At 53.1% G+C, this 25,850-nt stretch overlaps 1 protein-coding gene across 2 annotated transcripts in view; it reads right to left on the bottom strand.

Moving 5' to 3' along the window:
* Positions 1–25,850, bottom strand: part of CLCN6 (chloride voltage-gated channel 6) — a 31,296-nt gene continuing 5,446 nt past the window's right edge. The window contains exons 3-23 of one of the 2 annotated variants that reach the window (XM_044237174.1): positions 25,124–25,189; positions 24,730–24,795; positions 22,083–22,149; positions 18,692–18,798; positions 18,003–18,129; positions 17,282–17,349; positions 16,017–16,075; positions 14,875–15,007; positions 14,172–14,285; positions 13,686–13,852; positions 13,011–13,137; positions 10,585–10,711; positions 10,140–10,293; positions 9,876–10,035; positions 9,678–9,784; positions 8,504–8,690; positions 7,505–7,662; positions 7,178–7,334; positions 5,323–5,430; positions 5,091–5,216; positions 1–2,928 (exon numbers count right to left, since the gene is read on the bottom strand). In XM_044237174.1, the coding sequence (XP_044093109.1) occupies positions 2,848–2,928; positions 5,091–5,216; positions 5,323–5,430; positions 7,178–7,334; positions 7,505–7,662; positions 8,504–8,690; positions 9,678–9,784; positions 9,876–10,035; positions 10,140–10,293; positions 10,585–10,711; positions 13,011–13,137; positions 13,686–13,852; positions 14,172–14,285; positions 14,875–15,007; positions 16,017–16,075; positions 17,282–17,349; positions 18,003–18,129; positions 18,692–18,798; positions 22,083–22,149; positions 24,730–24,795; positions 25,124–25,189 (2,466 nt within the window). In that variant the 3' untranslated portion in view covers positions 1–2,847. Of the gene's footprint in view, positions 2,929–5,090; positions 5,217–5,322; positions 5,431–7,177; positions 7,335–7,504; positions 7,663–8,503; positions 8,691–9,677; positions 9,785–9,875; positions 10,036–10,139; positions 10,294–10,584; positions 10,712–13,010; positions 13,138–13,685; positions 13,853–14,171; positions 14,286–14,874; positions 15,008–16,016; positions 16,076–17,281; positions 17,350–18,002; positions 18,130–18,691; positions 18,799–22,082; positions 22,150–24,729; positions 24,796–25,123; positions 25,190–25,850 lie in introns of those variants that run through there. The other variant, XR_006383116.1, reaches the window with a different exon arrangement.

The following is a 25,850-nucleotide window of genomic DNA, read 5'->3' as shown; positions in this document are numbered from 1 at the left end:
TTAAAGGAGACAGATGAAGACACTTTATTCTGACATGTTACGGTTACAATGAGAACTTCCAAGTTCCAAAAGTTCAAATAAAAATAGAATTTTACAAATTAAAAAAATTACAATGTATGTACACAACAGAATTAGCTAGTATTACTGTCTAAACCAACAGCGCGAACAGAAAGGAAGCCTGCCACGGTCGGAAGCTGTGGGATAATACTGCACATCGGCACTACAGGGCCCCGGACAGAGCTTTCGGCTTTTCCAGGGGCTTGCTTTCTTTCCGACGGCTGTGTCAGAAATGTCAAGCAAGCAGGCAAGCGTCCATCCCAGCCAGGAACTGTTTGTTAAACAAGGTCATGAGCAAATCCTTCCGGAGCGCCAAGGTCCCAGGGTTGGGAGGGACTCTGGCTCCCTACCTCCCAGGCTCCTCAGTTGGGGAACGTGAAACACCTAGCGGGAGACGGGCAGGCACACAGAACACCGGCCTGCCGGCCCGAGCCCCCTGCGGCTGTGCATGTGGGCGTACCCCACCGCCAGGGGGCGACGGGGCTGGTAATAGGTGAGACATGGACAACGTGGGTTTCTAACTATCAAAGGAGTGAGGCTTCCAGTTATTTTTTACAAGTGGGGCAGTGGTTCTCTTTGGGCTAATCCGGTAAGGGCAGACGCCCACGGACGACAAGAAGCAATGTGCCTTTCCAGACGGGCCTGAGTTTGGGACCTCGTGGCCGTGCAGTCAGCTCATGCGGAGGGAGGCGCGTGCATTCTGCCAGTCACCTCTGGGCTAGTCTAGTGGGGATGAAGTGTCTGGGGGCTGGAAGTGCAGGGGCGGTAAATTCCAACAACATTCACCCAGGGCGGCCTCGAGACAGACAGCTGGTGACCCCAGAGCCCTGGAGGCCAGACATTCCCCCCCACGCAGGACCTTGGTCCTGCCAGTTTCACTGAGGTACGGGAAGAGGGGATTCGGTTTCTGTGACAGGCGGTCCTGACTTCTCCTGACTTGGGTTTCCCTCTTGATAACAGGAACGAGTTCCGCGGCCTCGCTCTGGGTGCTGCCTTAAAATGAACTGGCGGCGGGCTGAACAGGATCACATTCAGAAGCGCTTGCCTTTTTGGTCCTTGTGATTTCCCCAACTACTTACTGGGGGCCCCATCCACATTTCACAGGTCAAATGCATCCAAGGAAGCTGCAACATTTAGAAGTCAAAGTATTTTTGGTCAAAGAGATAAGAAAATGGGAAGGATGGACTGGGGGGGGAGGGGGGAGCCAGGTAGAAAGATCCTGAAACAGCCGCCTCACTTAGGGGAGCAGAGGGTGCTGAGCACAAGACCTGGGTCGGCCCTAGTGAGACGGGCGCCTGCTCCCAGACTGCACGGTAGTCTTGGCAATGGAGGTCGGCCCAGGGCAGAGGGCGAGAGGACAGCGCTGTCGAGGGCAGGCACCCATGTTGTCGGGGAATTGCCACAGTTGACAAAAAAACCCGAGGCAAACTTAAATGCAAATAAATGCTGTCTTGAGTCCCAAAGCACATCTGCCACTGGGTGGCATGACCCCAGGCCTAGGGTGTGGACGCAAATCAGAGGGAGGGCACAGAGGTTGAGAGGAAAGTAAGTGCAAAATAGCCGAAACGAAGCGTTCGCTCTGGGGGCCCCCAGCCTGGAGAGACAAAGAGTCTCCTTTTCCAGGGTTTGTGCTCGGGCCTTGGGGCACGTGCTGGTGGGGGTTCCTCCCACCCCTGTCCCCTGGCAGCACAGTTTCCATGGCTGGGCCCCTGAGTGGGCCGGGGATGGCTAGTGGCGGGGGGTCAGACAGGTGTGTGACGGGCACACGCCCTCCTCCTGGAATAAGCCATCTGCTCTGTCCTAATCTGGCTTCTAGGCCGTATCATGTTCCTGTAGTGCTCATTGGCCCAGGACTGGCTTCTGCCCGTCTCAGATTTAACGGTATCATTCCCCAAAGTCGGGTCAAGCAATATCACAGGGTGCCCTTTTATCTAATGGGGCGGGGGGCGGGGTGGAGACACCTGGGCCGTGGCTGCATCTCCAGGAAGACACGCAGAAGAACTCATGGGAAGTCAGTAACTCGGTGCAGAAGGGAGGGACGAGGGAATGGGCCACGGTAAATGCTAAAAACTGGGGCGACTCTAAGTTGGACCATCCCATCAGACTTCTCCTTCAGGGACAGTCCGTGGGACTTGTGCTTCTGGAGGGCGGCGCTTCTGAGGAGGCAAGCCCAGAGCAGCAGCTCCCCCTGGAAGCCGTGTTTCCCTTCAAATAAACTGGGCACCTGTCAAGAGTCCCAATGCAGGAAGGCCCCCGCGACACATGCGTTATCTCAGTGGCTCAGTCTCTAAATTTGGTAATTCCCTTAATTTTGCAACTGGCTTTCGCCCCAGCACTTGCCTTGGCCAAAGCCCCTCCTGTTACAGTTTAAGGCAACACCTGGGTTCCCTAGGAAAGCAGCAGCAGAGGGCAGGAAACTGCTCTGGGCATCACTCCCCCGTGGCTGAGGCCTGATGCCCCCTCTGGTCCTGGCACGCATCGGGTGGAGGGGCCTGGGGCTGGGGCCCAGGCTGGATGGCAAGAGAGCAGGGAGCAGGAAACAGGAAGATACTTGCTGAGAAGATCAGACAGGCCCAGGCTCTCGCGGTCCAACATACCATCCCCAGGACCGCTGACCGCCGAAGTGTTCCATGATCGCAGGCTTTCCGAGCGAGTGGGTGAGTGGGAATCTTCAGTGTCCTGAACAGCCTCAGCCAGCTGTGGTGGCGAAGCATGAGTGAGCCGCCCCCTCCCCCAGGCAGCCCCAGGACAGGGCGGGCTGGCGTGTGGCAGCGAGGCCGAACCGGGCTGTCAGATGGTTTGGTAATGCTGCCGCAGCCGGGCCTGCAGGAATTCGTAGGTCAGGTTGTGTCGAGTGATGATCCCAACGATCTAGGACAAGGAGGAAAAGACCCCCGTCACCGCAGAGCAAACCTGCTGGGGCAGCAACAGAAGCAGACATGGCCGGCCCGGCGCATCACCGTAAGCAGGGGCGACAGAGGCCCGGCCTGCAGAGTGCTGGGACAGACGTGACAAGCCGGTCACGTTGTGCACTTCGAGAATCTCCAGTTTCCAGGTGACAGGAAGATCGACAGGTTAACTAGGGCTCGTCACCTGGAGGCTAACGGGACAAATTCCGCTCCGAGAGAAGTTTTAGTTGGGCCAGCTAAACTCTGAGTTTTCAACAGAACACACGCTCACTAACCTTCTCGGTTCCCACCACCCGCCGCTGGCTATAAGCACATATGCAAGGGACACAGACTGATGCAGGCTCCCGAGCGGCCGAGGCCCCACGACCCCGCCGCAGCTCATAAATACCAGGTCTCAGCACCACCTGAGTCCTTGTGATGCGTGACTTATAACAGTACACATGTACTTGGTCTTCACCCCAGCTCCTGGCGTAAAGCTCTAAAAGCTTGGAATTAAGTAATAAGAGTAAGGAGTAAGGAGTAAGGACGTCCTTTACCGTTCATAACTAGCCCCTTTTAGCTCTACCTGAGCTTATGTGCATGACAAAAAAATTGTGAGAAAGGCCCTAAGGATGCAGCCCCCATCCCGCAGCCCCATCTGTGGGCGGGGAAGGGCCGGAGGCTGACTCAGTCAGTATGGCCATGATGTGATCGATCACGTGTACGTGCACAACAAAGCCCCCGATGACATTCCTCAACTACGGGGTATGGGGAGCCCCACGCTGGCGAACACGGACGGTGCCAGGAGGGTGGGGTGCCGGAGGGGGGCGGGGAAGCCTGGGTCACATCCTTTCGTGGTTCCCGATCATCTGGTAAGTAAACCGATTGCCTGAGTTCTAGGAGCATAGGGTCATGGGAATCCCCAAAGTACAGCCACCTGGCCAGAAACCCAGGGAACAAGCTGGACTGTCGATTGGCATCTGAAGTGGCGGGGGCGGGGGTGGCAGTCGTGTGGGGCTGAGCCCTTAGTGTGCGGGGCCTGATGCCATCTCCAGGCAGATGGGGTCAGAAGGGAGGAAGGCTGCGGGATGTCTCGCCGGCGGGCGGACAAACAGAGCTCTTCAAGGCTGCAGCCGCCGCCGCTCACGTCTCACTGACGAAATGAAGCATGTTAGAAGGGCCCTGCTCTTTCAAGGAACAGTCTGACCCACGGCAACCAAGCCCACGGAAGAGCAGGCTGGGCAGGGCCAGCGTTCTGCCCGAGGACCCCACCCACAGATCTCTCGTGTCCTGGAGGGCAACTTGGCGACAGACATCAAAAGCCTCAAGAGGGTGATCGGCAGTGACGTTTAACTACGCGGCCCCCAGCCGGGGATGGTTGGATAAGCGACTGGACAGCCGGCCATGGGGATGCAGTCGAGCCCACGGAAACACTCTAAGTGAGTGTTTCCTGCCACAGAAAGATCTGAGCCACGAGGGTATTAAACAGTACAGGCAGTGGTGACGCGCTAAGGCGGCACGTAAATCTCCACTTGTAGGTGCAGAGGGAAAAAGACAAAGGAGCTACCTTTGTCTACCTTGGGAAGGCAGAGTGGCTACCTCTAGAAATAAGGGGTTGGTACTCATTTGTCTGTATTTTGCTTTTCTATTTTTTAAATAACCAAACAATAACTGTGTAACAAGAAAAACAACTGAGTTCGAAAAAAAAAAAGGAAAGTCTGCAGCACTGATTACTAATTGTAGGCAGTTGGATCTTCTAAAAGACTCTAAGCATTTGTTTTTTATACTTTCTAAGCATTTTGCTTGAAATTCTCTTATTTAATGTCATAAATCCCCAGAACGGGTGGGGAATGGACCCTTGCTCCAGGAGGCGCAGGCCTGATGGAGGGTAAAGAAGAGGAACCTTGGGGATGACCGGCCTATGCTCTTCTGCAGCAGCCATGACCCTGGCGACACCTGCCGGCCGAGGGGACAGTGTGCTTCAGAAACACGCAGGAGGCAGGGGGTACAGGTCCTCCAAGGGCTACAAAAGAGCTTTTAGGCCGAGAAACCCTGCTGGTTGGGAAGCCTGACTCACATGCAGCAGGGACAGGTTCCTTCTGGAAGGCAGGCGTGGCTGTGGGCACAGCCGGAAGCCGGACTCACCTCTCCCACAGCATTCACCACAGGCAGGTGCCGCAGGCCCATCGTCCTGAACAGGTTGAAGACTTGGGAGACGTGGGTGTTAGGTGAAACGGTGAAGGGCGAGGGGTTCATGTATGGGGTGACATCCTGCAGAGAAGACCACACGAGTCACCCGCGGCCGCCGGCGCCCTTGCCAGGATGAGGCGTGAACGTGCGGAGGAGGACCCCGCCCCAGAGGCCCGGCCCTGCTCACCACAATCATGCGCGGGTTCAGCAGCGTCAGGTCCAGGTCGTGGATGTCGGGGTACCGCGGGTAGTCCTCAGCCATCTCGGCGTAGGAAAGGCGCGGCTGGCTGGCGCTCTGCAATCCCAACAGAGACAGGTCCTTGCACCCAGGACGGCCACCGGCAGGGGCGCACTTACAGCCCCTCCCCTCTACGTCCACACCGCCGGCCACAGTGCCACCTGGCGCGAGGCGGGGCGGAACCGGGGGCTCTGCCATGACAAGCCCTGGTCTGGAGCCAGTTCCCAGCCGGGCCTCGCTGTGCCCCGCTCAGTGAGTCTCATCTCTCTCTGACTCGGCCTCTCCTTGTCGGTAAAACGGACCTGGCTTGTCCTGGAGCCCAAGTGGGAGAAGAACTAATAGGTCTTAGGTTGACGTGTGTCCCTCAAAAGATGTGTGTTGAGTCCTAACCCCTGCTACCTGTGCCCATGGCCGCATGGGAAACAGGGGCTCTGCAGACCCGAGCAAGTTCAGATGAGGTCAGACAGCCCTAGGTTGGGCCCTAGGACCAACGACTGGTGTCCTTCTAAGAAGAGAAGAGGACACAGAGCGAGAAGAGCATGTGACAACAGAGGCAGGGACTGGAGGAACCTGTCTAAGGTCAAGCAGGGCCGGGATGGCCGGCAGCCTCCACAGACCAGCAAGGCAGGGAGCCATCCTGCCCTGGGGCCTCCGGAGATCAAGGCCCTGCTGACGTGCGCACTTGGTAGTAAGACCCTGAGGACTGTGAAAAGAAAAAGTTTCTGTCGTTTGCAGCCTCTGGATTTGTGGCAATTCATCGGACAAAGCAGCTTTGTCACGGCCCTGCATCCCGAGTCTTCTGGATTGCCCCTGCGCCCTCACTGGGCACCTGGACGGCCACCCAGGAGCAAGAGCTGAGCCAGGAGAGTGCTTCGGGAAGGGAAGTCTCTGCACAACCTTTTCAGGTTCCTTCTAAAGGGGCTGAAGTGCGTGTGGATGGGTGGGTCTTCAGGTCACTACAGGGACCACTTTGAACAAAACACCCGCCCTCCTTATCTCTACAAGAACCAAATGGAAGGAGGAAAAAAAAGGAAAATTACAAAAGAATTAATGGAAGAACTTTAAAAAAAAAAAAAAAAGGCCTGTAAAAAAGTTCATTTATACCAGAAATCCAAGTGTAGAAACTACATTAAAAGTCTATAGGTGGGAAGCTGGGTGGCTCCGTCGGTGAAGTGTCTGTCTTTGGCTCAGGTCATAATCTCAGGGTCCTGGGATCAAGTCCTGCAGTGGGCTCCTTGCTCAGTGGGGAGCCTGCCTCCCCCACTCTCTGCCTGGTGCTCCCCCTGCATGTGCTCTCTCTCTCTGACAAATAAATAAAATCTTAAAAAAATAAAAATAAAAACTCAAGAAAAAAAGAAGTCTAAAGGCTTGGGGCGCCTGGGTGGCTCAGCGGGTTAGGCATCTGCATTCGGCTCAGGCCATGATGCGAGGGTCCTGGGATCGAGCCCTTTCAGGCTCTATGAGCTCCATGAGGAGCCTGCTTCAACCTCTCCCTCTGCCCCTTCTCTCTCTCACAAATAAATAAAATCTTAAAAAAAAAAAAAAAAAGTCTCCAAGCCAAAAGGACACTTGACAAGCAGTGCATAAACTAAGGGGAGGGTGACTGGGGGTGCCCCCCACGGTAGAGTCCCCCGGGAGGCACCGAGCACAGCAGGGGCCTGTGGGGCTGCACATGCCACAGCACAGCCAGCCGCCGGCACCGGGCTCCCCGAGTACTAGCTCTCGGCACCCCCCGAGGCACTGGGGCTGTGCTCCCACCACCCTTGTGCCTTCCCAAATCCCGGCACAGAGCAGAGAGACTCACTGACTGGCTTTCCGAGTAGCAAACGCCTCGGACGAGCAGGGTGACGAGCTGTGACCGCAGGATCAGGCCGTGGAAGGTCAGAGGGCGGAAGCGCTCCTCCATGGTCCAGTCTTCGCTCGGGGACTGGTCAGGGTATAGGTTGGGGTAGGGAGTGTATCTATTACGTAGAAACCAGACGCTGCCTAGCACACCCGCAGCAGGATTGCTTCTCGCTCCCCCCCACTGCCCCAAGAGAGCCCCCGAGTCCGGAAGCTCAGGGGCTGTAGCCGCTGGCCCTGGCCCTCCGGGAGCCGCGGGGGCGGGGCGCGCAGCGGGGGGTGCTCTCACCTCCGCTCCAGCATCTGCTGCAGGAGGTCCTCCTTCTCCGCTGGCTCCTCGGAGGGGAGGTGTTCGTCACACACGTTTCGCAGCTCACTCGATGGGTACGACTTCATGGACTGGCTTCGTCGGCGCTGCTCGCCAGCCCGGGTCAGGATGCTGGATTTCTGGGCGTAGGGAGGGGTGACGGGGACAGGGGTTTCTACCGGGCAGGCCGCAGATGGCTGGCCACGGGCACACACCCATGGCATCCACGCGGCTCAAGGATGCGGGCGGCAGTGGAGTCGAGCGCTACCCACGTAGGAAGTGCAGGGCATCTTCACGGTGGCTCGGGGCAGAAGGGCTGCTCTCTGAACCTCAAGGCCTGTAGACCCCGCGGGATCTGCCTGCCCAGCTTCCCTACTCCTTTGGTATGGGGACAGCCCCTCACTCTCCAGGGGCAGCCGCTCTCCTATGCCGCGGCATGGAGGGATTGAAAACGCATGTGCCCTGGCCCCCAAAGCCACAGGGGCTCACGGCCTGACTGAGGGACTCTGCCCGCACCTGGATTTCAACTCAGGAGCCAGAGCTAGCGCCCCTGCCTCCCAACACCCCAGGGTGACTGCGAGCTGCCTGCACACCCGGCGGGCCACCTCTGATCCTCCAGCTCTCCTGTCGGTCCTGCAGCTTCCAGCCGATTTCTTTTTCTGTCTTAAGTAGGCCAAAGTCCACTTCTGTCCCAGGCAACCCTAGAAACCTCCTGATACCACTTACACGCCATAAGAAATGGTGATTAAAACAAAAAATCCATCTGCACGCTTGCTAGGGTGAGATAGGACACATGTCCTGACGGTCTAACGACATCCACACTCGCTATCATGTCTACACTCCCTGCCGCACAGAACAAAGAAGCGGATTCTCCCTGAGAGTCCACCAGTGCCCCCATCTGTGGGGTGTGGCAGGCGCCAGGTCAGCGCGTGCGCCAAAGAGCGGCTTATTTCTCACCCACCGTCTTCTTGGGTGCTGTACCTTGAACTTGATGTTGTTACTGATGAGCTGGTTGCCCTTCATGAACTCCTTCTCGTTGCCGCGGTTCTCCGTGACCACCGGGAAGGCGTGGTGGACCGTGGTGCGTAGGATGCTGACCAGAGACTGGATGCGGGTGTGCGGGTACACGTAGGTCAGGTTGGGCTCCATGATGTCACTGGCTCTCAGCCTGGGGGACGGAGGGAAGCCGCCCCACCTCACGAGAGAGCCCGTGGTATCCCAGGAGCGAGCCCCGGCTCCCCTGGGCGGCCCGGACCACCGCACTCCCTCTTCTGAGCCAGCTCGAATGGTTCTTTGAACACACGCATTCCTCTGCACTTCTAGCTTGTGCTAACGCCCTTCCCTGCTCTGCCAAACTGGTGGGCCTTTCCTCAGCTCGATACGAGATGTCCCCTCACCACAAACCCTATCGACCTGCCCGGTGATTAGCCACCATCTCCTGAGCCCTCCATGGCACGTTCCTCATATGATCACTGAACTGCTAATGATACTACTAGGATTAAGAAAAGAGTCAAGTCCGGGCCGCCCCTTTAAACCAGGTGGCAACCACAGGTCCCACAAACCTGGCCTCTCCCGCTCATTTACGTGTCGCCTCCCGCTCCATCGCGTGGCAGCGACCGAGCGGAGGAAGTGAAATGGCGGCCAGGTGGTCCAGAAAGCTACAAATATTTACCATCCGCCCCCTTACAGAAGTTTGCTGATCCCTCTGTTGGACCACGAGGGCCCTGTGGGATCCCCGCACACAGGAGCCCCAAACCATTTGCGGGCTGCTGGATAAACTGGCGGTTATGCCCAGAAAAATCCCTGATGACATGACATTTCGTGGGGCACGTGTGACGCAGGCTGGCTCTCATTTGTGGGGCTTAGCAGACCCGCGGCAAAAGCGTGCAGTCAGAATACCCCGACTGAGTCCTGCTTTCAGGTCCCACCAGAAGGCCACAGGAGCCACACCCAACGATGCAGGGACCACACCAAACCCACCTCCATCCCCCAGTTCCCCGCCACACCCAGCCACTTCCTGTAGCTATCTACCGGTTCACCGGACCCCTACCCCAGAATCTTCATCACCACTTCCCACCCTGATGCACACAGCCCTCACAGCCCAAGATCATAAACTCTGAAACCAGAACAGACGAGAAGGAAAGCACAGTCTCACTTGTCCATTTCCGCCTCCGTCTCCCATTCCAGGAGTGGGACCCCTCGCAAGCCCACATGGATATCATAAATGCCCTTGTTGAAAAAGTCCCCTGTCCATTTGGCCACCTGAAACACAAAACAAAGACTCAAAAAGAAGCTGCTGGGGGGGGTGCACTTGGCCCTGCACTGGAGACAGGCCTGGAAGGGGAGCACTCACCATCAGAGTGATCATAATGGGGAGCCCGTAAGTAATCTCGTTGGTAGACTCGATGAGGATGACTGTGAGACTGATGGTCATGCGGACCACCCCGCCCAGGAATGCTGCGGCACCGATCAGGGCGAAGGTCCCCGAGTAGATGTGGCCCAGGCCGATGTAGCTGGGCAAGAAAGAAGCCGAGACTGCGGCTTGGAATCACAAGGTTCGTACACTTGCGTCCGTCCACACCCGGGCATGCTCACACGCACACACGCGCACACTTACCTTTTAAGCACATTGGCAACTAAACGTCCAAAAGCAGCTCCACAAAGCAGGGAAGGCACAAAAAGGCCACTTGGAACCGAAATGCCGTAGGTCCAACACGCGAGCAGGAAATAGAGGGCGAAGAACAGGGCCAGAGTGACGGGGCTGAAAGTACCTGCGACGCAAGCACCCACATGAGTCCACCACCAGACACCACCAAGGCCCACCGAGCTGCCCTGACCCCTTCCAGGTCCTTCCACACCCCACCGGTTCAGCTCCAACACTGGAGGCAGACACTCCGGCCTTGTCTGGGTTGCTGGTACAAAGGAAAAGTCCTATTTTGCTCAGAACTGAGGGTAAGCCTGGCTGTGTCTAGAGGCCAACAGCAGGGCCAGAGGAATCATCATCTGTTCCCTGCAGAAAAAGATCAACCACCCCAAGAACGGGCAGGCTCACAGGTACTCACTATCCTGGTGGAAAAGCTGAAGGATGGCAGACTCCTGGGGATTGAAGAAGAGTGTGGCCATGTCGTTGTAGGTCTCGTTGGGACAAAAGAAGGTTTTGATACTTGAGTTGACATCTTCTGATGTGACCTAAGATACAGGAATCAGAAAGTCAGTATGAGGTCCGTACGAAGTCAGAATACTGACCACGGCGCTCAAAGTCTCAGAACGGGAGGTCTCCAGTGAGGTCGAGAAAGTGTGACTTGCAAACTTTACCCAGAAATGAAACAGGTGGCAAAAAATCGATCTCTAGCTAAAGCAGCCAACTGTGAAACTGTATTCTTTACGGTCTGAGAATGAAGGGATCTGGACGAGGGCTCTTGAGCCACCACAATGAAATTCACCACAGATCCGGCTCTGCTCCGGCTCACAGTGCCCAATTTTCTAAGTGCTACTGCTGGAAGTTTGGCCCGAGAGCCCCATGCAGGGTGAGATGCGGATGGGGACCGGCAGATGGAGCCGCCACGAGAAGCAGGGCAGCGCCCCCTCCTGGAGGAACCTGGGAGAGAGGAGCAGCCAAAGGAGCAATGTGTGTGGCTCAGGAAAGAGGCAACCATGGAACGATCCACAACGCAGCATTTCACGGACTGTGTCCGGAGGAATCCCAGCCCTGAGGGCTCCCTGGAAAGAATCCTGCAGCCAAACGGCTGAGATGCATCCTGGCCCTTGCTGGAGATCAGAGAACCAGCTGAAGGCAGAGCAGAGGTTCCAGCATCAGGTGGACTCGCCTCGGACTCGGCAACTGTGGGAGCGGCAGGTCATTCCAGGAAGCTTCGGCTGCCTCCCCTGTGACATGCAAGTAATGCTGACCTCATGGTGTGTAGCACTAGCTCAGATCACGGTCAAGACCTTGTTGTGTGGGGCGCCTGGGTGGCCTAGTGTGTTGTGTCTGCTTTCAGCTCAGGTCACGATCTCGGGGTCCTGGGATCAAGGCCTGCATCGTTGGGCTCCCTGCTCGGAGGGAGCCTGCTTCTCCCTCTCTCTCTGCTGCTGTCTCTCAAATAGATAAATAAATAAAATCTTAAACAAAAAAAAAGACCTTACTCTGTCTCCATTTTCTCCCCTATAAGACGGAGATAATAATACCAGCCTATGGCAGTGGTTAAGGACCCAATGAAGTCACGTCCGTGAGGTGCTTAGTGGCACGGCGGGCACCGACCTGCATCCAAACACTTGTGACACACACAGAACTGTCAGCACCCTCCGCGGGCCTGTACTGGAGCCACTCACTCAATCCTGGCTAACCCATCGGACCACAGGACTCTTCTCCACTCGTGTGTGACTCACGGGCACCAATGCTCCGCAGGACATGTTTGGAAACAGCGCTCTGGTCAAGGACGAGGTGGCCTCAGGACCACCGAGTAGCGGGGTGCTGTGCGATCTCCATAGAGAGCCGCTTTGTAAATATTTTCGATTTTGTACGCCACAGTCTCTGTTGCACCTTCTTCTTTTATCTTCTTAAAATACTTTTTAAAAACGTGAGAGCCATTCTTAGCTCGGGGGCTACAAAAACAAGCAGGAAGCCAAAGGCCAACCTGGCCCGCGGGCGGCAGTCTGCCAAGCCCTGATCTAACCCACGCTGCCATTCGTGGACGTTTCTGGGGAAGCCAAAAGGGGCGGCCATCCAAGATGAAGCCCCCAATGAGGCCCCGAGGGGTATGAGCGGCTCCTCAGGGACAAGAGGACGACCGGCTACTTTGGGGACACCCCTGAGCCTCTACCCTAGGGCCAGAACCATGCCTCTGGCTGACCACATGCAGCTCTAGGACCCACAGGCTTGGACCAAAAAAATTACAGGGCAGAGTGAGCTCCAATGCCTCCCTTGCTGCCTCTGCTCTTTCAGGGAAAGGTTCCAGAAAACACTATTCTATATACTCCTAAGAAGAGAGAGGAGAAATGGAAAAAGAACGTAAGCCAGTCAATGACCTAAACCCAATAAGAAAGAGCGAGGAGATGCCAGAAGAGCCAGCTCGCCGGTCACCCTGACGCAGACATTCCTTTCTCCCCGTCTTAAGGGCGATGCTCACAATTGTGAGGCTGGGGGCACCTTTCGGGGTTGAAGAGGTAGAAGAGGCAACTGGGGCTCGTCGAAGAAGCGGTGGTCTGCTTCCTGAGCTCGGCCCCAGTTAATTTTGTTCAACAGGAAAAGAGAGGGAGAGAGAGTTCCGCTCTGTGATGGCTGTGAGTCCACGTCAGAGGGAAAAAGAGCGTCGCCCACCCTCTCTTCTGGGACAGGCTCCCACGGTCCTCTCTCAGCCGACTGACACGGCCGTGGGGGGGGGGAGGGCAGGCAACACGCAGCTATTAGCAATCCGCAGAGGTGGGTCACCCATTTCTGGATGCTCCCTCTCTGGGGTCTAGCACACGGGCAGCAGGTGCACAGGGTTACCTGGAGCTGGAATGAGTCATTACCGATTTGACTCGAAGCAGACATCTGTCGGCATTCCCCTAACACCATCGAGGCCAGAAACACCACCACGGTGGTTACCACGGACACCAGGAGGCTCTCCAAGACTCTAGAAAGCAAAGCACAGCTGTTACCCTACAAGATAAAAAAGACACCCCAGCCTCAGGAACTAAAAACACAACCCTGTCGACTCCGACCCTCTTCTCCCCCAAGAGCCCGCACACACAGCAGCCCCGAGCCAGCAGTCAGGACCCGTGCGGAACTTGTCAGCGACTCGCTCCGTTCTAGCAATGTGCACGTCAACAGTGGGTGGCCAGGAACGTGGGCGGCTACACCCACGGCATCTCTGAGGAACAAAACGGGCTTCCACTTTAGGTCCTGGGCCTTGACTCGCACCGACCCTTCTGACTTCGCCATGTGTCCTCGTGGCCGGGAGGCAAACAGCACCCCTGATATGAACGAAGCTCAGACAGTCTTTCAGCCCATCTGACAAATGGACGGGATCTACAACCCTCTCTCCATTTTTAGTCTTAGACATGAAATCAAAGCTGGCGTGGGAAGTAGAATCCGTTCCTACAAGTGCCTTCCTCGGGAGAGACGGCCTGGCCCACACGAAGCTCAGGGAGCCACGGCAAGCTGGGGGAGGCGAGCAGGTACCTGACGAGCTTAGGTTTCGGGTGCACGTTTCGCATACGGTATTTTGCAAGCCTCTTGTTCAGACAGTTGAATGTGGCTCCCAGGAGGCCCCCAATGACCCCCATCACGACGAAGAAACCCAAATCCATAGCTGTCCAGAGATGACATTTTTTATCAGAGTCAGAGCACTGAGAGAAGGGGCAAGGGAGGGAGAGAGAAAAACCAGAGTGCCCATGAGAACAGGAAGGGACAGAAGCAGGGAAGCCAGAAACAAGCAGCGAGCCCACTTTCCATCTCCGCGAGTCATTACAGAGCCGGACGCCTGCGTACACCGAGCCCGGAGCACGCACAGGAGACTCCGGGGGCAAAGAGACCCACCAGAAGCTCTGCCGACCCTTCCAACCACCGCGCTCTGCTACTTCACTTGAAAACAATTTTCAGGTGTAAAGTAAAAACAAAAACAAAACCAAGAAAACCCCTCCAAAACTATGGAAGGATGAAACATACCTTAAACTCCCCAAAGTTCAGCAATCCGGGCAGCTGGAAGGAACCCCAACTTCCAAACTGAATCCCAGAACGGAAGAAGTTGAGGGTGAAGGTGGCAGACATGGAGCAGAAGAGCTGGGAGAGCGGGGACAGACAGGAGAGAACAGTCAGGAGGAACAGGACCGACCTTTTCCCAGGCGCAGCCTCAGAAACCCTCCCCGCCACCGAGAAACCCACACGCCCGGGTTGGACACAGAGCTCTGGCCGCCACTGCCCTGAGCCCTCCTCGGGGGCTAAGACTGCGAGACAGGCTGTGAGAAGTCCGTGTTAGCTTATTGCGAGAGTCTCTTCATTTAGAGCCTGTTGTGGACTAGACCTTGAGCCCCAAAAGGAACAGTGACCACAGTACTAGTCTGAGGGAGGAGGCTAGGGAGTGCTCAAGGCCAGATTCTGCCGCTGTCTGCCCCCGTCTCCCGTTTTCAGGCCAGATGGTTCATCAAGAGAAGACAATGGCAGTGTGATTTGCAGAAGATGGGAAAAGTACAGAAAAGTCTACGGTTTGGAGATTGTGTGTCTAGAGCAGAGGAATTTCTAATAAAGTCAGCCCTCCTGGTGTCATCAAAACAAAAGGGGACCGCACCAAGTCAGAGATGTCCACTTTAGTTCTGGGGGGAGGTGGATTGACTAAATTTAAGGAGATGTGTTCACTAAAAGTCCTCCTTACCACTTTCCACGTGAGCCCCTGGTTCCAGAAGGACGAGCCCTCTTCCAGACTGAACAGGGTACCCCCGATAGGGGCCCCGAACGCTGCAGCAACTCCAGCAGCCGCCCCAGCGGACACAAAGTCCCGCTTGTCTCTGTGGGGAGAACAGAGAAGTGATTTACCCAAAACAGTTCTCAGACCCCGAAAAGCAGGTGTTCCCTTCCTTGTCTACCAACAACCTGTCTCGTGACCCATGAACAGTCAGGGCTTCCGGAGGCCAGGTGTCCGCTGAGGCAGACTCCCCAGCGAATATGCTTTCCCTAAGAGCGAAACCCCCGCCTTAGTAGGAGGGCTCCTGACATCGGGCCACTCTGAACGTGGGATCTCAGCCACTGGCTGAGGCAGCAGAGCCCAGACTTCTGTCAGTCCCTGCTGAGCCACACTCTGACCAGATCTTTCTCCCAGAAAGCCAGAGCAGCAGTGAAAACGCCAGGAATGGGTAACGGCGACCCGCAGGGACCCCCACAGGAGACGGGGAAGGCGGACGACTCTGAACCTTGGCCTCGATTCCGAAGGCCGAGTGGGGTGCGCACGTCAGTGACCCGCAGGGACCCCCACAGGAGACGGGGAAGGTGGACGACTCTGAACCTTGGCCTCGATTCCGAAGGCCGAGCGGGGTGCGCACGTCAGTGACCCGCAGGGCCCCAGACAGGAGATGGGGAAGGTGGACAACTCTGAACCTTGGCCTCGATTCCAAAGGCCGAGCCGGGTGCGCACGTCAGTGACCCGCCTGGATCCCACAGGGCGAGAATGTACCCAGAAGAGCACCTTCCAACCCAGAAAGGGGGCAGACCAAGTACATTATTTTGGAATATAAGATACATTCTTGATAATACACCTGTGGACTTCCCTGGTCGTGTTTTCAATACCGGACCGCGTCTTCCTCATTGCCCGAGATGGGTCTAGGCCTCATATCACAACAAAACAGAAGCCCCGAAGCCGGCCTGGCCCTCGTGCTTACTTTCAGAAGCATCCCAACCCCCCTCCATTCCGACAGGTGGGTTCTGCACACAGCCTGTCCAGTAGGGCAGCCTGGGAGCCAGCTATGGAGACCGCAGTGGGCACTGAGTAGGCAGCAAACGAACCGGGTCGGGTTTCCATACCTGTCGCTCCGGAAGTAGGGGAAGTTAAATTGGATCTTCCGTAAGGACATGCTCTGAAACTAGACAGAGAGAAAATAAGATGAGGGTCGGGGGAGGGGGGGAGGACGGGCGCAGGGACCACAGCTGCAGGAATCCCAGGCGCCAGAAAGTTCCCTTTGTTTGGGGACACTTGGGCAGATGTGTCGCAAGAAGGAAGAGGCCAGAACTGCAATGTGGGGGGAAGAAAGACGTTACTCCTGGAAGGAACTTCTTTTCCTGCCCCCCCGACTTCTAGGATCTTTGGAAATCACGGTTCACGTCTGGTACACCGTCAGCAAGACAGAGAAAGGGGAACTCCTGAGGGGAGGGAGGAACTGAAAGCTGCTGCGGAAGATGAAGCAGGCTCTGCTCGGGGCCACACTCAGGACGGAGGGGCGCAGAGCCGGCTTCCAGCGACCCCGGCGAGTGCTCACGCTGCGGCCCTGTCCTCACCTGGCCTCCTCCGCCTCGCAGCTCACCTCTGGGAGGCCAGTGCCTGAGGTAAAGGAGGGGAAGCAGTGGCGAGAGAGACCGACAGACGGGCTCTGGACGACAGTCTTCTCTCCTTCTCTCCTCCCACAGCCACGGTGAGTCCCTCCCCTCAGAGCACGAGAGTGAACGTCTCCAAGGGGCGGTTCAAAGAACAGAGACGTCCCAACCTTGCAGCTGGGGAGCCTGAGAAACCCTTAAGAAGGGGGCCTCTGGGGTCCCGAGCCCGTTCTAAGCCTCGGTTTCCTCAGTGAGGATGGGGAGAACGAGGATAAGCAAACCTGCGGGGGGTTTAAAGAAGAAAGAAGCTGGACACAGAGAGTCCGGCTCCGACAGCATGTCGGCAAACAGCGGTCTGGGGCGCCTACGAATGGCCTTGCTATAGACCTGGGCCTGGAACCATCTCCGTCGGTGCTCCCAGCCCCTTGGGGTTTGGCCTCGCAGTGGTGATCCACGCCCGCCTGACGGGCCGGCGCTCAGCTCTGGCTGCGGGCGCACCCGCTGACTTCCATTTGAACAGACTTTGTCTACGTGCCATCGCTGCTCTGAGTACGCGGCAGGGCCTTGTTAAAACCCAGGGGTACCAGTTGCCCCTCTCTGCTGGGTGATGGGACAGTTTCACACCCACCCAGACGGACATCAGCTTCCAAGGCCATGTTAGATGCTCCCAATGGATGTGTTGCGAACTCAACCATGGACACGGCCCTGCCCGGGGGCCCCTGCTGAGGGCTGTGTCCTCGAAGCCCAGCAGCTCTCACCTGAGGGAGGCCGGCTCCCACCACCGCTCCGCTGTGGATCATGGGGCCTTCCTTCCCCACAAAGAGCCCTGGGAACAGGTGGAAAAGGAGACGACCATCCGTCAGCACAGAAAGCTCTCTCGGTTAGGAGACCCTTGCTAGGCAGACCTTTCTCTCGACAACCGTACAGCAGAGGCGAGTATACATGATTTTGTAAGAGCAAGAGTCAAATTCTCATCAAATCAGAAAAAATATTCCTTAATATGAGCAGTCAGAAAACTAGAGCCTGTGGGCCAAGACAGGCTCAATGCCTGTTTCTCCAGCCAGGGCACGAAGAATGCTTTTTACATTCTCACGTAGACCTATTTCAAATGGTTAAACACGTAGAAGTCCCGACATCCTATCTCCCATTGTGCCTCTTGGCCCATCGGGCCTAAAATATTTGCTGTACACAAAAACCTTGCTGACCTTCCTAAAAGCCAACTCCACAAGCCAACTAACCAGGGTTTCCCCTTCAAAACTAAATGTGTGTGAATGTCAGGGTAACTTGACTGACTGGTAACTGACTGGTAACTGACTGGTAACTTACGGGCCTACATTTAACCCATCAACAAAGACTGCAGGGATCCGTTTGAGGGCAGGCCCTTCAAATCCAAATCTACTGAATTCACACACACAGCACTTCTTGTCACCTTCCCCCCTCGGTACTCGGAAGGCTCGAAGTCAGAAAGACCCTCCTCACCTCCAGCCACACTGAACAGCACTCCAAAGACTTTGCAGAGCAGGGTCCGGAGACGGACAATTCCGGGCACCTTCACACCATTCAGATAGCATTTGATTTCAGGGATCCCGGAACCTGCTGCCACTGGCTAACGGGGGAGAGAAGGATGCCCGTGAACTCGAAATCCACCGGCGCTGGGGCTTACCTGCAAACCCTGCCGACGAGGGGGAACCGACCTTCTTCCCGAGCAGCGTGAGCATCACCTGGTGGGCCTGTTAACACAGATGCTGGGCCCCGCCCTGGCTCCATCCCTGTCAAGTGCCGGGGCTTCCGCAGCCCCCGGGGGCCTTGGCATCTACCCTGGCACTCCACTTCCGGAGATTCGGATCTCATTCACTTGAGCTGGGTAGCAGCCATTTTTAAGGCTAATTTTAAAGTATTTTAAAGTCACTTAGAGTCATTTTTAAAGTTGCCCAGGTGATTCTAATGTGCGGCTGAGGCTGAGAACCCCCCTCCTAAGGGGGACTTTCCTTCTGTCATCTCACCAGAGGCAGAAACCTTTACTTTCACAAACAGCTCGAGGAGCGGGAGAGGCCACTTTCTGTAGGAATCTATATCCCAAGCCTAATTCAGTTCACTGACATTCCAGAAGGGGAGATGGAGGAACCCAAAACCTCATCAGCCAAAACGCAACACTCACACCGCCTCACCTCGATCAGGACAAGAATGCTTGCCAAGAAGACGAAGGTCAAGTTGAAACCCAAGAGCTCAAGGAGGGAAAGGGCGAGGCAGCCCTTTTGGCTGCATTCCTCCACCGCTACAGAACCGGGGTTAAGGAAAACACGCTCGCCGGTCAGGGGCATTCCTGCCGTCACTGGCAGGAAATGGTGTAGCACCTCTTCTTTTAAAACATATTGGCTGCTTACTGCAGATCTTCCTGCTCTCGATATGTAAACTTAAAAGACATAAACAAAAACAAAAACTCTGTCTGAAGGGCACCTGGGTGGTTCAGTTGGGTAAGCATCAGTCACAACTCTTGATTTCGGCTCAGGTCACGATCTTGGGGTTCTGAGATCGAGCCCTGCATCGGCTCCATGTTCAGCGGCGAGTTTGCTTAAGAGTCTCTCTCTCTCCCCGTCCCCACCTCAAATAAATAAATAAATCCCCCCTCCACTAAATCTTTTTTTTTTAAACTACTTTTTTTTTTTTAAAAGATTTTATTTATTTATTTGACAGAGAAAGATCACAAGTAGGCAGAGAAGCAGGCAGAGAGAGAGGAGGAAGCAGGATCCCTGCTGAGCAGAGAGCCAGATGCGGGGCTCGATCCCAGGACCCTGAGACCATGACCTCAGCCGAAGGCAGAGGCTTTATTTAACCCACTGAGCCACCCAGGCACCCCTCCACTAAATAAATCTTAAAAACAAACAAACAAACAAAAAGAACAACAACAAAAAACCTGCCTTGAAAGATCTTCTACAGAAACCATTTTCTAAATTTATTTTTATTTTTATAAATATTTTATTTAAAAATAATCTCTACACACCCAACTCACTATCCCGAGATCAAGACTTGGATGCTCCATTGGCTGAGCCCACCAGGTGCCCGGGAACTATTCTTAAATTATGAAATATGGATGTGGGGAACACAAAGGCAAAAGAAATGTAGAAAAAATTAAATCCCCTTACAACTTGGCTCGGCAAACACTTGAGACAGGCAGCGTGACCTTCCTCAGGCCACTTGACTGCACCCATGTTTATGCTTTGCTAGAGGCAAAAGGCAACCTTAGCTGGATGGTAGCCTCATCTCCAGGATCCTGTAAGTCGTAAGTCGTCTTTAACAAATGAAAATCCCTTTGGAAACTTCCTTTATCTCTACTGGTCCTCCCCAAGATACAAGTTAGCAATCATCCACCAAGCACATGGCCCACTGATGGCCATCCGAAGGGTGTCAGGACTAAGGCTTCACTGGGCAGTACTAAATCACCTTATCTTAACAGCAGCTAGCCCCTCAACGTCCTGCAAACCTTGCTTCCCCAATTCCTTAAAGATCTAACACTATTGCTAACCCCTCCCAATTTAAAAGTATATAATCAGTCACTGCTCACCATCCTGGTACAGCTCTTTCTGCCCACAGGCCTTATCCCCGAGCTTTAATAAAACCACCTCTTTTGTACCAAAAACTTCTCAAGAATCCTTTCTCACCATTTGCTCCTGGACCCCAACATTTCAAATCAACACTTGAAATATCACAAAAAACAGTAACAGCCTTCCCTCCACATCCTTCACATTGACAAATCTTGGTGTCAGGCCATATTTGCTCCAAGTTTTAAAAATTAAAATGTTAGATACCATTTAAAAAAAAAAAATCCAGTTTCCTTCTCTCTCTCCCCTGGGAAAAACCACTAACCTGAAATTACTGTGTGTCGTTTTTTTTTAAACTTTATTTTTACGTAATCTCTATACCCAAAGTGGGGCTTGAACCCACAACTCAGAAATCAAGAATCACGGGCTCGACCAGCTGAGCCAGCCAGGCCCTCTATTCCCTGTGTATCTTTAGATGCAGCCATTTGTCGTATGTGCTTCTAAAATGAAAATAATGTGATTGCACTTTATGCATATTCTACACTTCCCTTTCTTCTCTCCTTCAACACTGAGTTTTTGAAAATTCGCCATGTTGATAAACACAGCTCTGGTCCATTCATTTTAACTTCTGCATAAAATGATGCCATATGAACACACAATTTTTCTGTTCTCCCATTTGGTGTGATTTCACCTCCCTGCAATCACAGAGCTGTAATGAACACTTTTGCATCTGTCCAAGGTCCACATGAGAAAGGGGGACTTAGGAGTCAGGGGAGGTGTCCCTTGCTACCTATTTAATTTACATCTTTAGTTAATGGTGAGGGGAGCCCTTTTCTACAGGTTTATTTACTGACCATTCCATTTCCTCTTCTGAGAATTGCCTGTTCATACCCTCTGCTCATTTTGCTATTGGGTTGTTTGGGCTTTTTTCTTTTTGAGCTGTAGTTCTTCTGGTGTTCTAAATACTAATTAATTGTCTCCTAAATGCAGTGAGTTGCCTCTCCTAGGCTGTGGATTTGTTTTCCACTTTCTTTATGCTGTTTTACTGTCATGGTTTGGGTTTTGTTTGTTTGTATGAAAAACAAACTTGTCATGGTCAAGGTTATTGATCTATTCTCTTTCACTCTGTGCCTCCTGGAGTTTTAAGAAACTATTCCCTACTCTTGACATCACATATTAGAGTTTTGTTTTGCCTATTTACATCTTCAATCCATCTGGAATTAATTTATGGTGCGAAGTAGGAATCTGTATTTTTCCCGATGAATATCCAATGTCCCAGTGTCTTTTATTAAGTCTGTCTCTTCCTCACTGACTTACAACATTAACTCTGACATCCACCCTACTTCTCTATATGTATAAACCAATTTCTGCTCCTGTTATCTTCCACTGGCCTAATTGGGAATTCCTGCACCCATAGGAAATGGTTTCAACAACTATATCTTAAATTATGACATTGAGTAGGGCAAGTGCCACGCTTATTCAAAACTGTCTTGGGGCGCCTGGGTGGCTCAGTGGGTTAAACCTCTGCCTTCGGCTCGGGTCATAATCCCAGGGTTCTGGGATCGAGCCTTGCATTGGGCTCTCTGTTCAGCAGGGAGCCTGCTTCCTCCCCACCCCCACCTGTTTCTCTGCCTACTTGTGATCTCTGTCAAATAAATTAAAAACAAAACAAAACAAAAAAAAACCTGTCTCAAATACTTTGGCCCTTTACTCTTTCCAACAAATTTAGGAAGAGAATTTTCCAGTTCCACAAAAAAGTCTATTGGAGTGGTGATTGGGACTACACTGAATTTATAGATGATTGGGAAGAACAGGCATCTTTGTGGCATTTATGTCTTACCAACCTGACTACGAGGTTCTCTTAACGACTTCCTGTTGTGTCCTTCGACGATAAATAAAAGCTTAAGCCAAATGGCTAATAAACAGCTCTTCTCTAAATCATGTCTCCTGTTCTCGAGACAAGAAAACAGGGTCAGAAACTGCTGACATGTGGGAACACCAAGAGCCGTGGAAAGGATACATGTCTGTACCACTCCGAACTTGAGCTGGGTGAAGAGGCGGACAAAGAAGTCCACAAAGAGACCCACCTGTGAAGAGAAGGCGAACCGTCACTCAGTTTTTCCCCTCGGTGGCACATGCACTTCACCCCAAAGCTGTGAGCCCCCCTGGCCTTTCCCGGTTGGTACACACACCCACGGCACCAAGAGGCAAAGAGTGAACGCCTTTCCTGCTAGTCACTGACGTGTCAGGAGATTCCCTGCCAGCCTGGCCCTACCGCCCCTCCAGAGGACAAAAGAAGGGCGCACACGCAGCTAAGCTGAGAGAAGAGGAGTAAAAGAAAGGGAAAGGCTGCAGGAAAAGATGTGAAATCCAGGAAGACAGTCCCATGACTAGAAAAATCACCCAGAACTGGGTGAGGGTCTGCTCAGCATTTTCCAGAGGCAGTTTCAGAAGAATTCCAGTAACATCTTCAGGGATTCTTAGATAAATAAGCACATAACTTAGGATATTACTTTGAAAAACACCCTTTACTCAGGTGTATATGGCTTTTGCATATTTGTTATTACTATTTTTAAGTCACTATTTTGATTTGCAGCCAATGGTTATCCTGGTAAGGCAGAGAAAATCACTCATAGTCCAGCAGTCCACGTTAAGCCCCAAGTCTTTGCTCTGGGCTTCATGGGGAACTGGAAAGGCTTGTTATTTGGTGGATTCAGGATCAAAGGCTTTAAGCCTCTGGCCTTCCCTCAAGCCAATGCCCCGAGGCTTTTAAACACTGAAGCAAAAGGTTGTGACAGATGGAAGGATAAGAGAGCCAGCAGGAAAAGGGCTGGTTGCTAAGTTATAAAGGCAAATCTGCCTTCCAGCAGCAAGAGGGGATGTGAGGGGACATGAGGGGACGTGAGGGGACATGAGGGGACATAAGGGGACGTGAGGGGACTGGAGAAGTTGCTAGCATTGGTAAATGGAGTGTGATAGGAAAGGAGCAGAAAGAATAACAAGTAGATGACTTGTGATTATGCCTATTACAGGGAAATTTCCAACCAGAAACATACATAGCAAAACAGACACCTTGAAATTTCAATATAACAGTTAAATCCACGCAAGTTCTCCCCATAATAGAATGTTATCAAAGAGGCCTTCTGAATGCCCTTTGTCTTAACTAGAAAAATGTTCCCAGGACCTCTGAATTTACTGCAGCAAAATTTGACAAATGCTAGGAAAATAAAAACTGGTCAGCCTTTATGGCTAGATCATACTAAATACGGGATTACATCCTATGGGTATATCACGCAGAGTCAAGATTGAAACTTGAGATAAACAGGCTGCTGCTTAAAATATATATGATCTAGGGGTGCCTGGGTGGCTCAGTGGGTTAAGCCTCTGCCTTTGGCTCAGGTCATGGTCTCAGGGTCCTGGGATCAAGCCCCGCATCGGGCTCTCTGCTCAGCGGGGTGCCTGCTTTCCCCTCTCTCTCTGCCTGCCTCTCTGCCTACTTGTGATCTCTCTCTGTCAAATAAATAAATAAAATCTTTAAAAATAAATGAATAAATAAAATCTTTAATATATCTCTATATATATGTGTGTATATATATATATATATACACACACACATGACCTGTTATGCGCTGACCGTTTGTGTCCCCGCCCCCCAAATTCAACTGCTGAAATTCTAACCCCTCCTGGGATGGCATTACAAGGTGGGGCCTTTTAGGAGGTGACTCAGTTCTGAGTGTGGAGCCCTCGTGAAAAAGATCACTGGCTTTATGAAACACCCAGAGAGGTCTTGCCCCCTTCTCCTCTGTGAGGACACAGCCAGAAGCCAGGAAGCGGGCCCTCACCAGACACTGATCTGTGGGCACCCCTGACCTTGAGCTTCCGGCTTCCAGGACTGGAAGAAATAAACATCTGTTGTTTAAGCCCCCTGCAAGTCTATGGTATTTTTATTAGAGCAGCCCGAAGGGACAAAAGCAGCCTACCTGAACACTGTAATGATAGAAATCAGATGTGACAGATATCATTTTGATTGGCTGCTGACTTTTCCAGTTTCTCTTCCCCAGTTTTAAGTGTGGTTAGGTCAGCAGTTAGGATCCCAGGCCTTGTGCTACTACACAATCTGGCAGTGTTTCATCTCTTCTTGTCTGTGATTCATCTGTGAGCAAACGGGCTCCAGAACCCTGTGCATTCGGGCACATTCCTCTACCCACAGCTGCCAGCTCCACCTTTTAGATAAAACAAGCACCGTGCGGGACAGAAGTCCAGGACAGCACAATAAATTCACTGAGATCGATGCTGTCCTGCTTACTGGCACGCCACACTAAAGGAAAGGGTGTAACGGCTGGTTTTGTTCCACTGTTCTGCTTTTTCCCTACAGTGACCTCAATTTCCATGCAGTGCTCCCCTGACTACGTTGTCCACCTGACAACCATACCGTATCATAAGACCTTGGTCCTGCCCAGGCCTTTGAGTGCTTTAAAGAACACCAGCGCTGTAGGGTTCACTTTCATAAAGCCAAAGCAAGAGAAGTGCCAAAAACAGTGTCAGGATTGTTATTTGGGGGAAGAAGAAAGGCAGTCTCACTTATTAGGACAAATGACCGCCCCTCTGACCCACATGCCCCCACCCTGCCCACCAGGCGCCCCCCCCCCCGTGCCCCGCCTGCTCACCAGCCCAGTGCAGACTCCAATGGCGAACACCATCATCCACTTCACCGCTTCATACCTGCGGCCTTTCTGTTCACACAGGGAAAGACAGACTCAGGTTCTTATATGGTTTTGTCAGCAGCAGGGAAGTAGCACATCCTGGCTAACCAGTCTTAGGCTAAATTTCACAGAGACAGCAAGCCTGGTAGTGGTATCTGTATGACAGGTGCTTTGCTTTCCCAGAAGGATGAGCTCTAAGAGCCCAGGCCAGGTGCACTGAAGTGGGTACTTTGGTTGGCAGAGGTCTGAGGAAAGGGGCTGAAAGCCATGGGGTAAAGCTATCTACGGGGACATTAAGATGGGAAAGGGAAGCCGCTGTAAGATCTATTCAGTCCCAAGAGATTAATAAGGGACTCACCTTATTATCCATGGTCTCCAAAACTTCCAGGTACGGGTCATTGATACAGCGATCATAATCCAAACTCTAGAAGAGAAACGGGAGTGAGAAAGTCACAAACAGGAAGAATCACGGAAACCTGGAAAGGAGTGATGCTTCTTCAGGTTCCTGCTACTCGAAGTGTGGCTGGGCAGGGCAATGGACCTGCAGCACCCCAGGAGGAGCTGGTTGGAAATGCAGATTCTCAGACGTCCGGACCTGCCTCAAGGGAGTCTGCGCTTGATGCACACGAATGTTTCGGCAGCGCGGCTGCAGGTTCATGCTTCGGGAAAAGCTTTCAATTACCTACCTTTGAACTTCCTGCTTCTGCAAAACCTGAAAAGACCTCCAGCTACCACCAGCGTTACCCGACTTAGCCTATTACATGTACGAAAGTTTCAATTCACCGGAGCCAAATTAATTTAGAAAATCATTTAATTGTAAGTAACTTCCGTAGTCAGCTTCTACGAGTTCTACGAGGAAGAGGTTAGTCACGAGACAAACCGACGTGGAGACTATTCTGAAAAGCAACTTTCAGTTCATGTTAGGAAGAGGAAGGGATTTCACGCAGCTCCTGAAAGTACATCTCCAGCCATGTTCCTTTGACTCTCTTTTTTTTTTTTTTTAAGTTTTTTTTTTTTTTAAAGATTTTTTATTTGTTTTTTATTTGACAGAGAGGGAGGCAGAGAGAGAGAGAGAGAGAGAGAGA

The sequence above is a fragment of the Neovison vison genome, chromosome 2 (genome assembly GCF_020171115.1).
Source record: "Neovison vison isolate M4711 chromosome 2, ASM_NN_V1, whole genome shotgun sequence".
Lineage (NCBI taxonomy): Eukaryota > Metazoa > Chordata > Mammalia > Carnivora > Mustelidae > Neogale > Neogale vison.
This window is presented reverse-complemented; position numbering and strand designations above follow the sequence as displayed.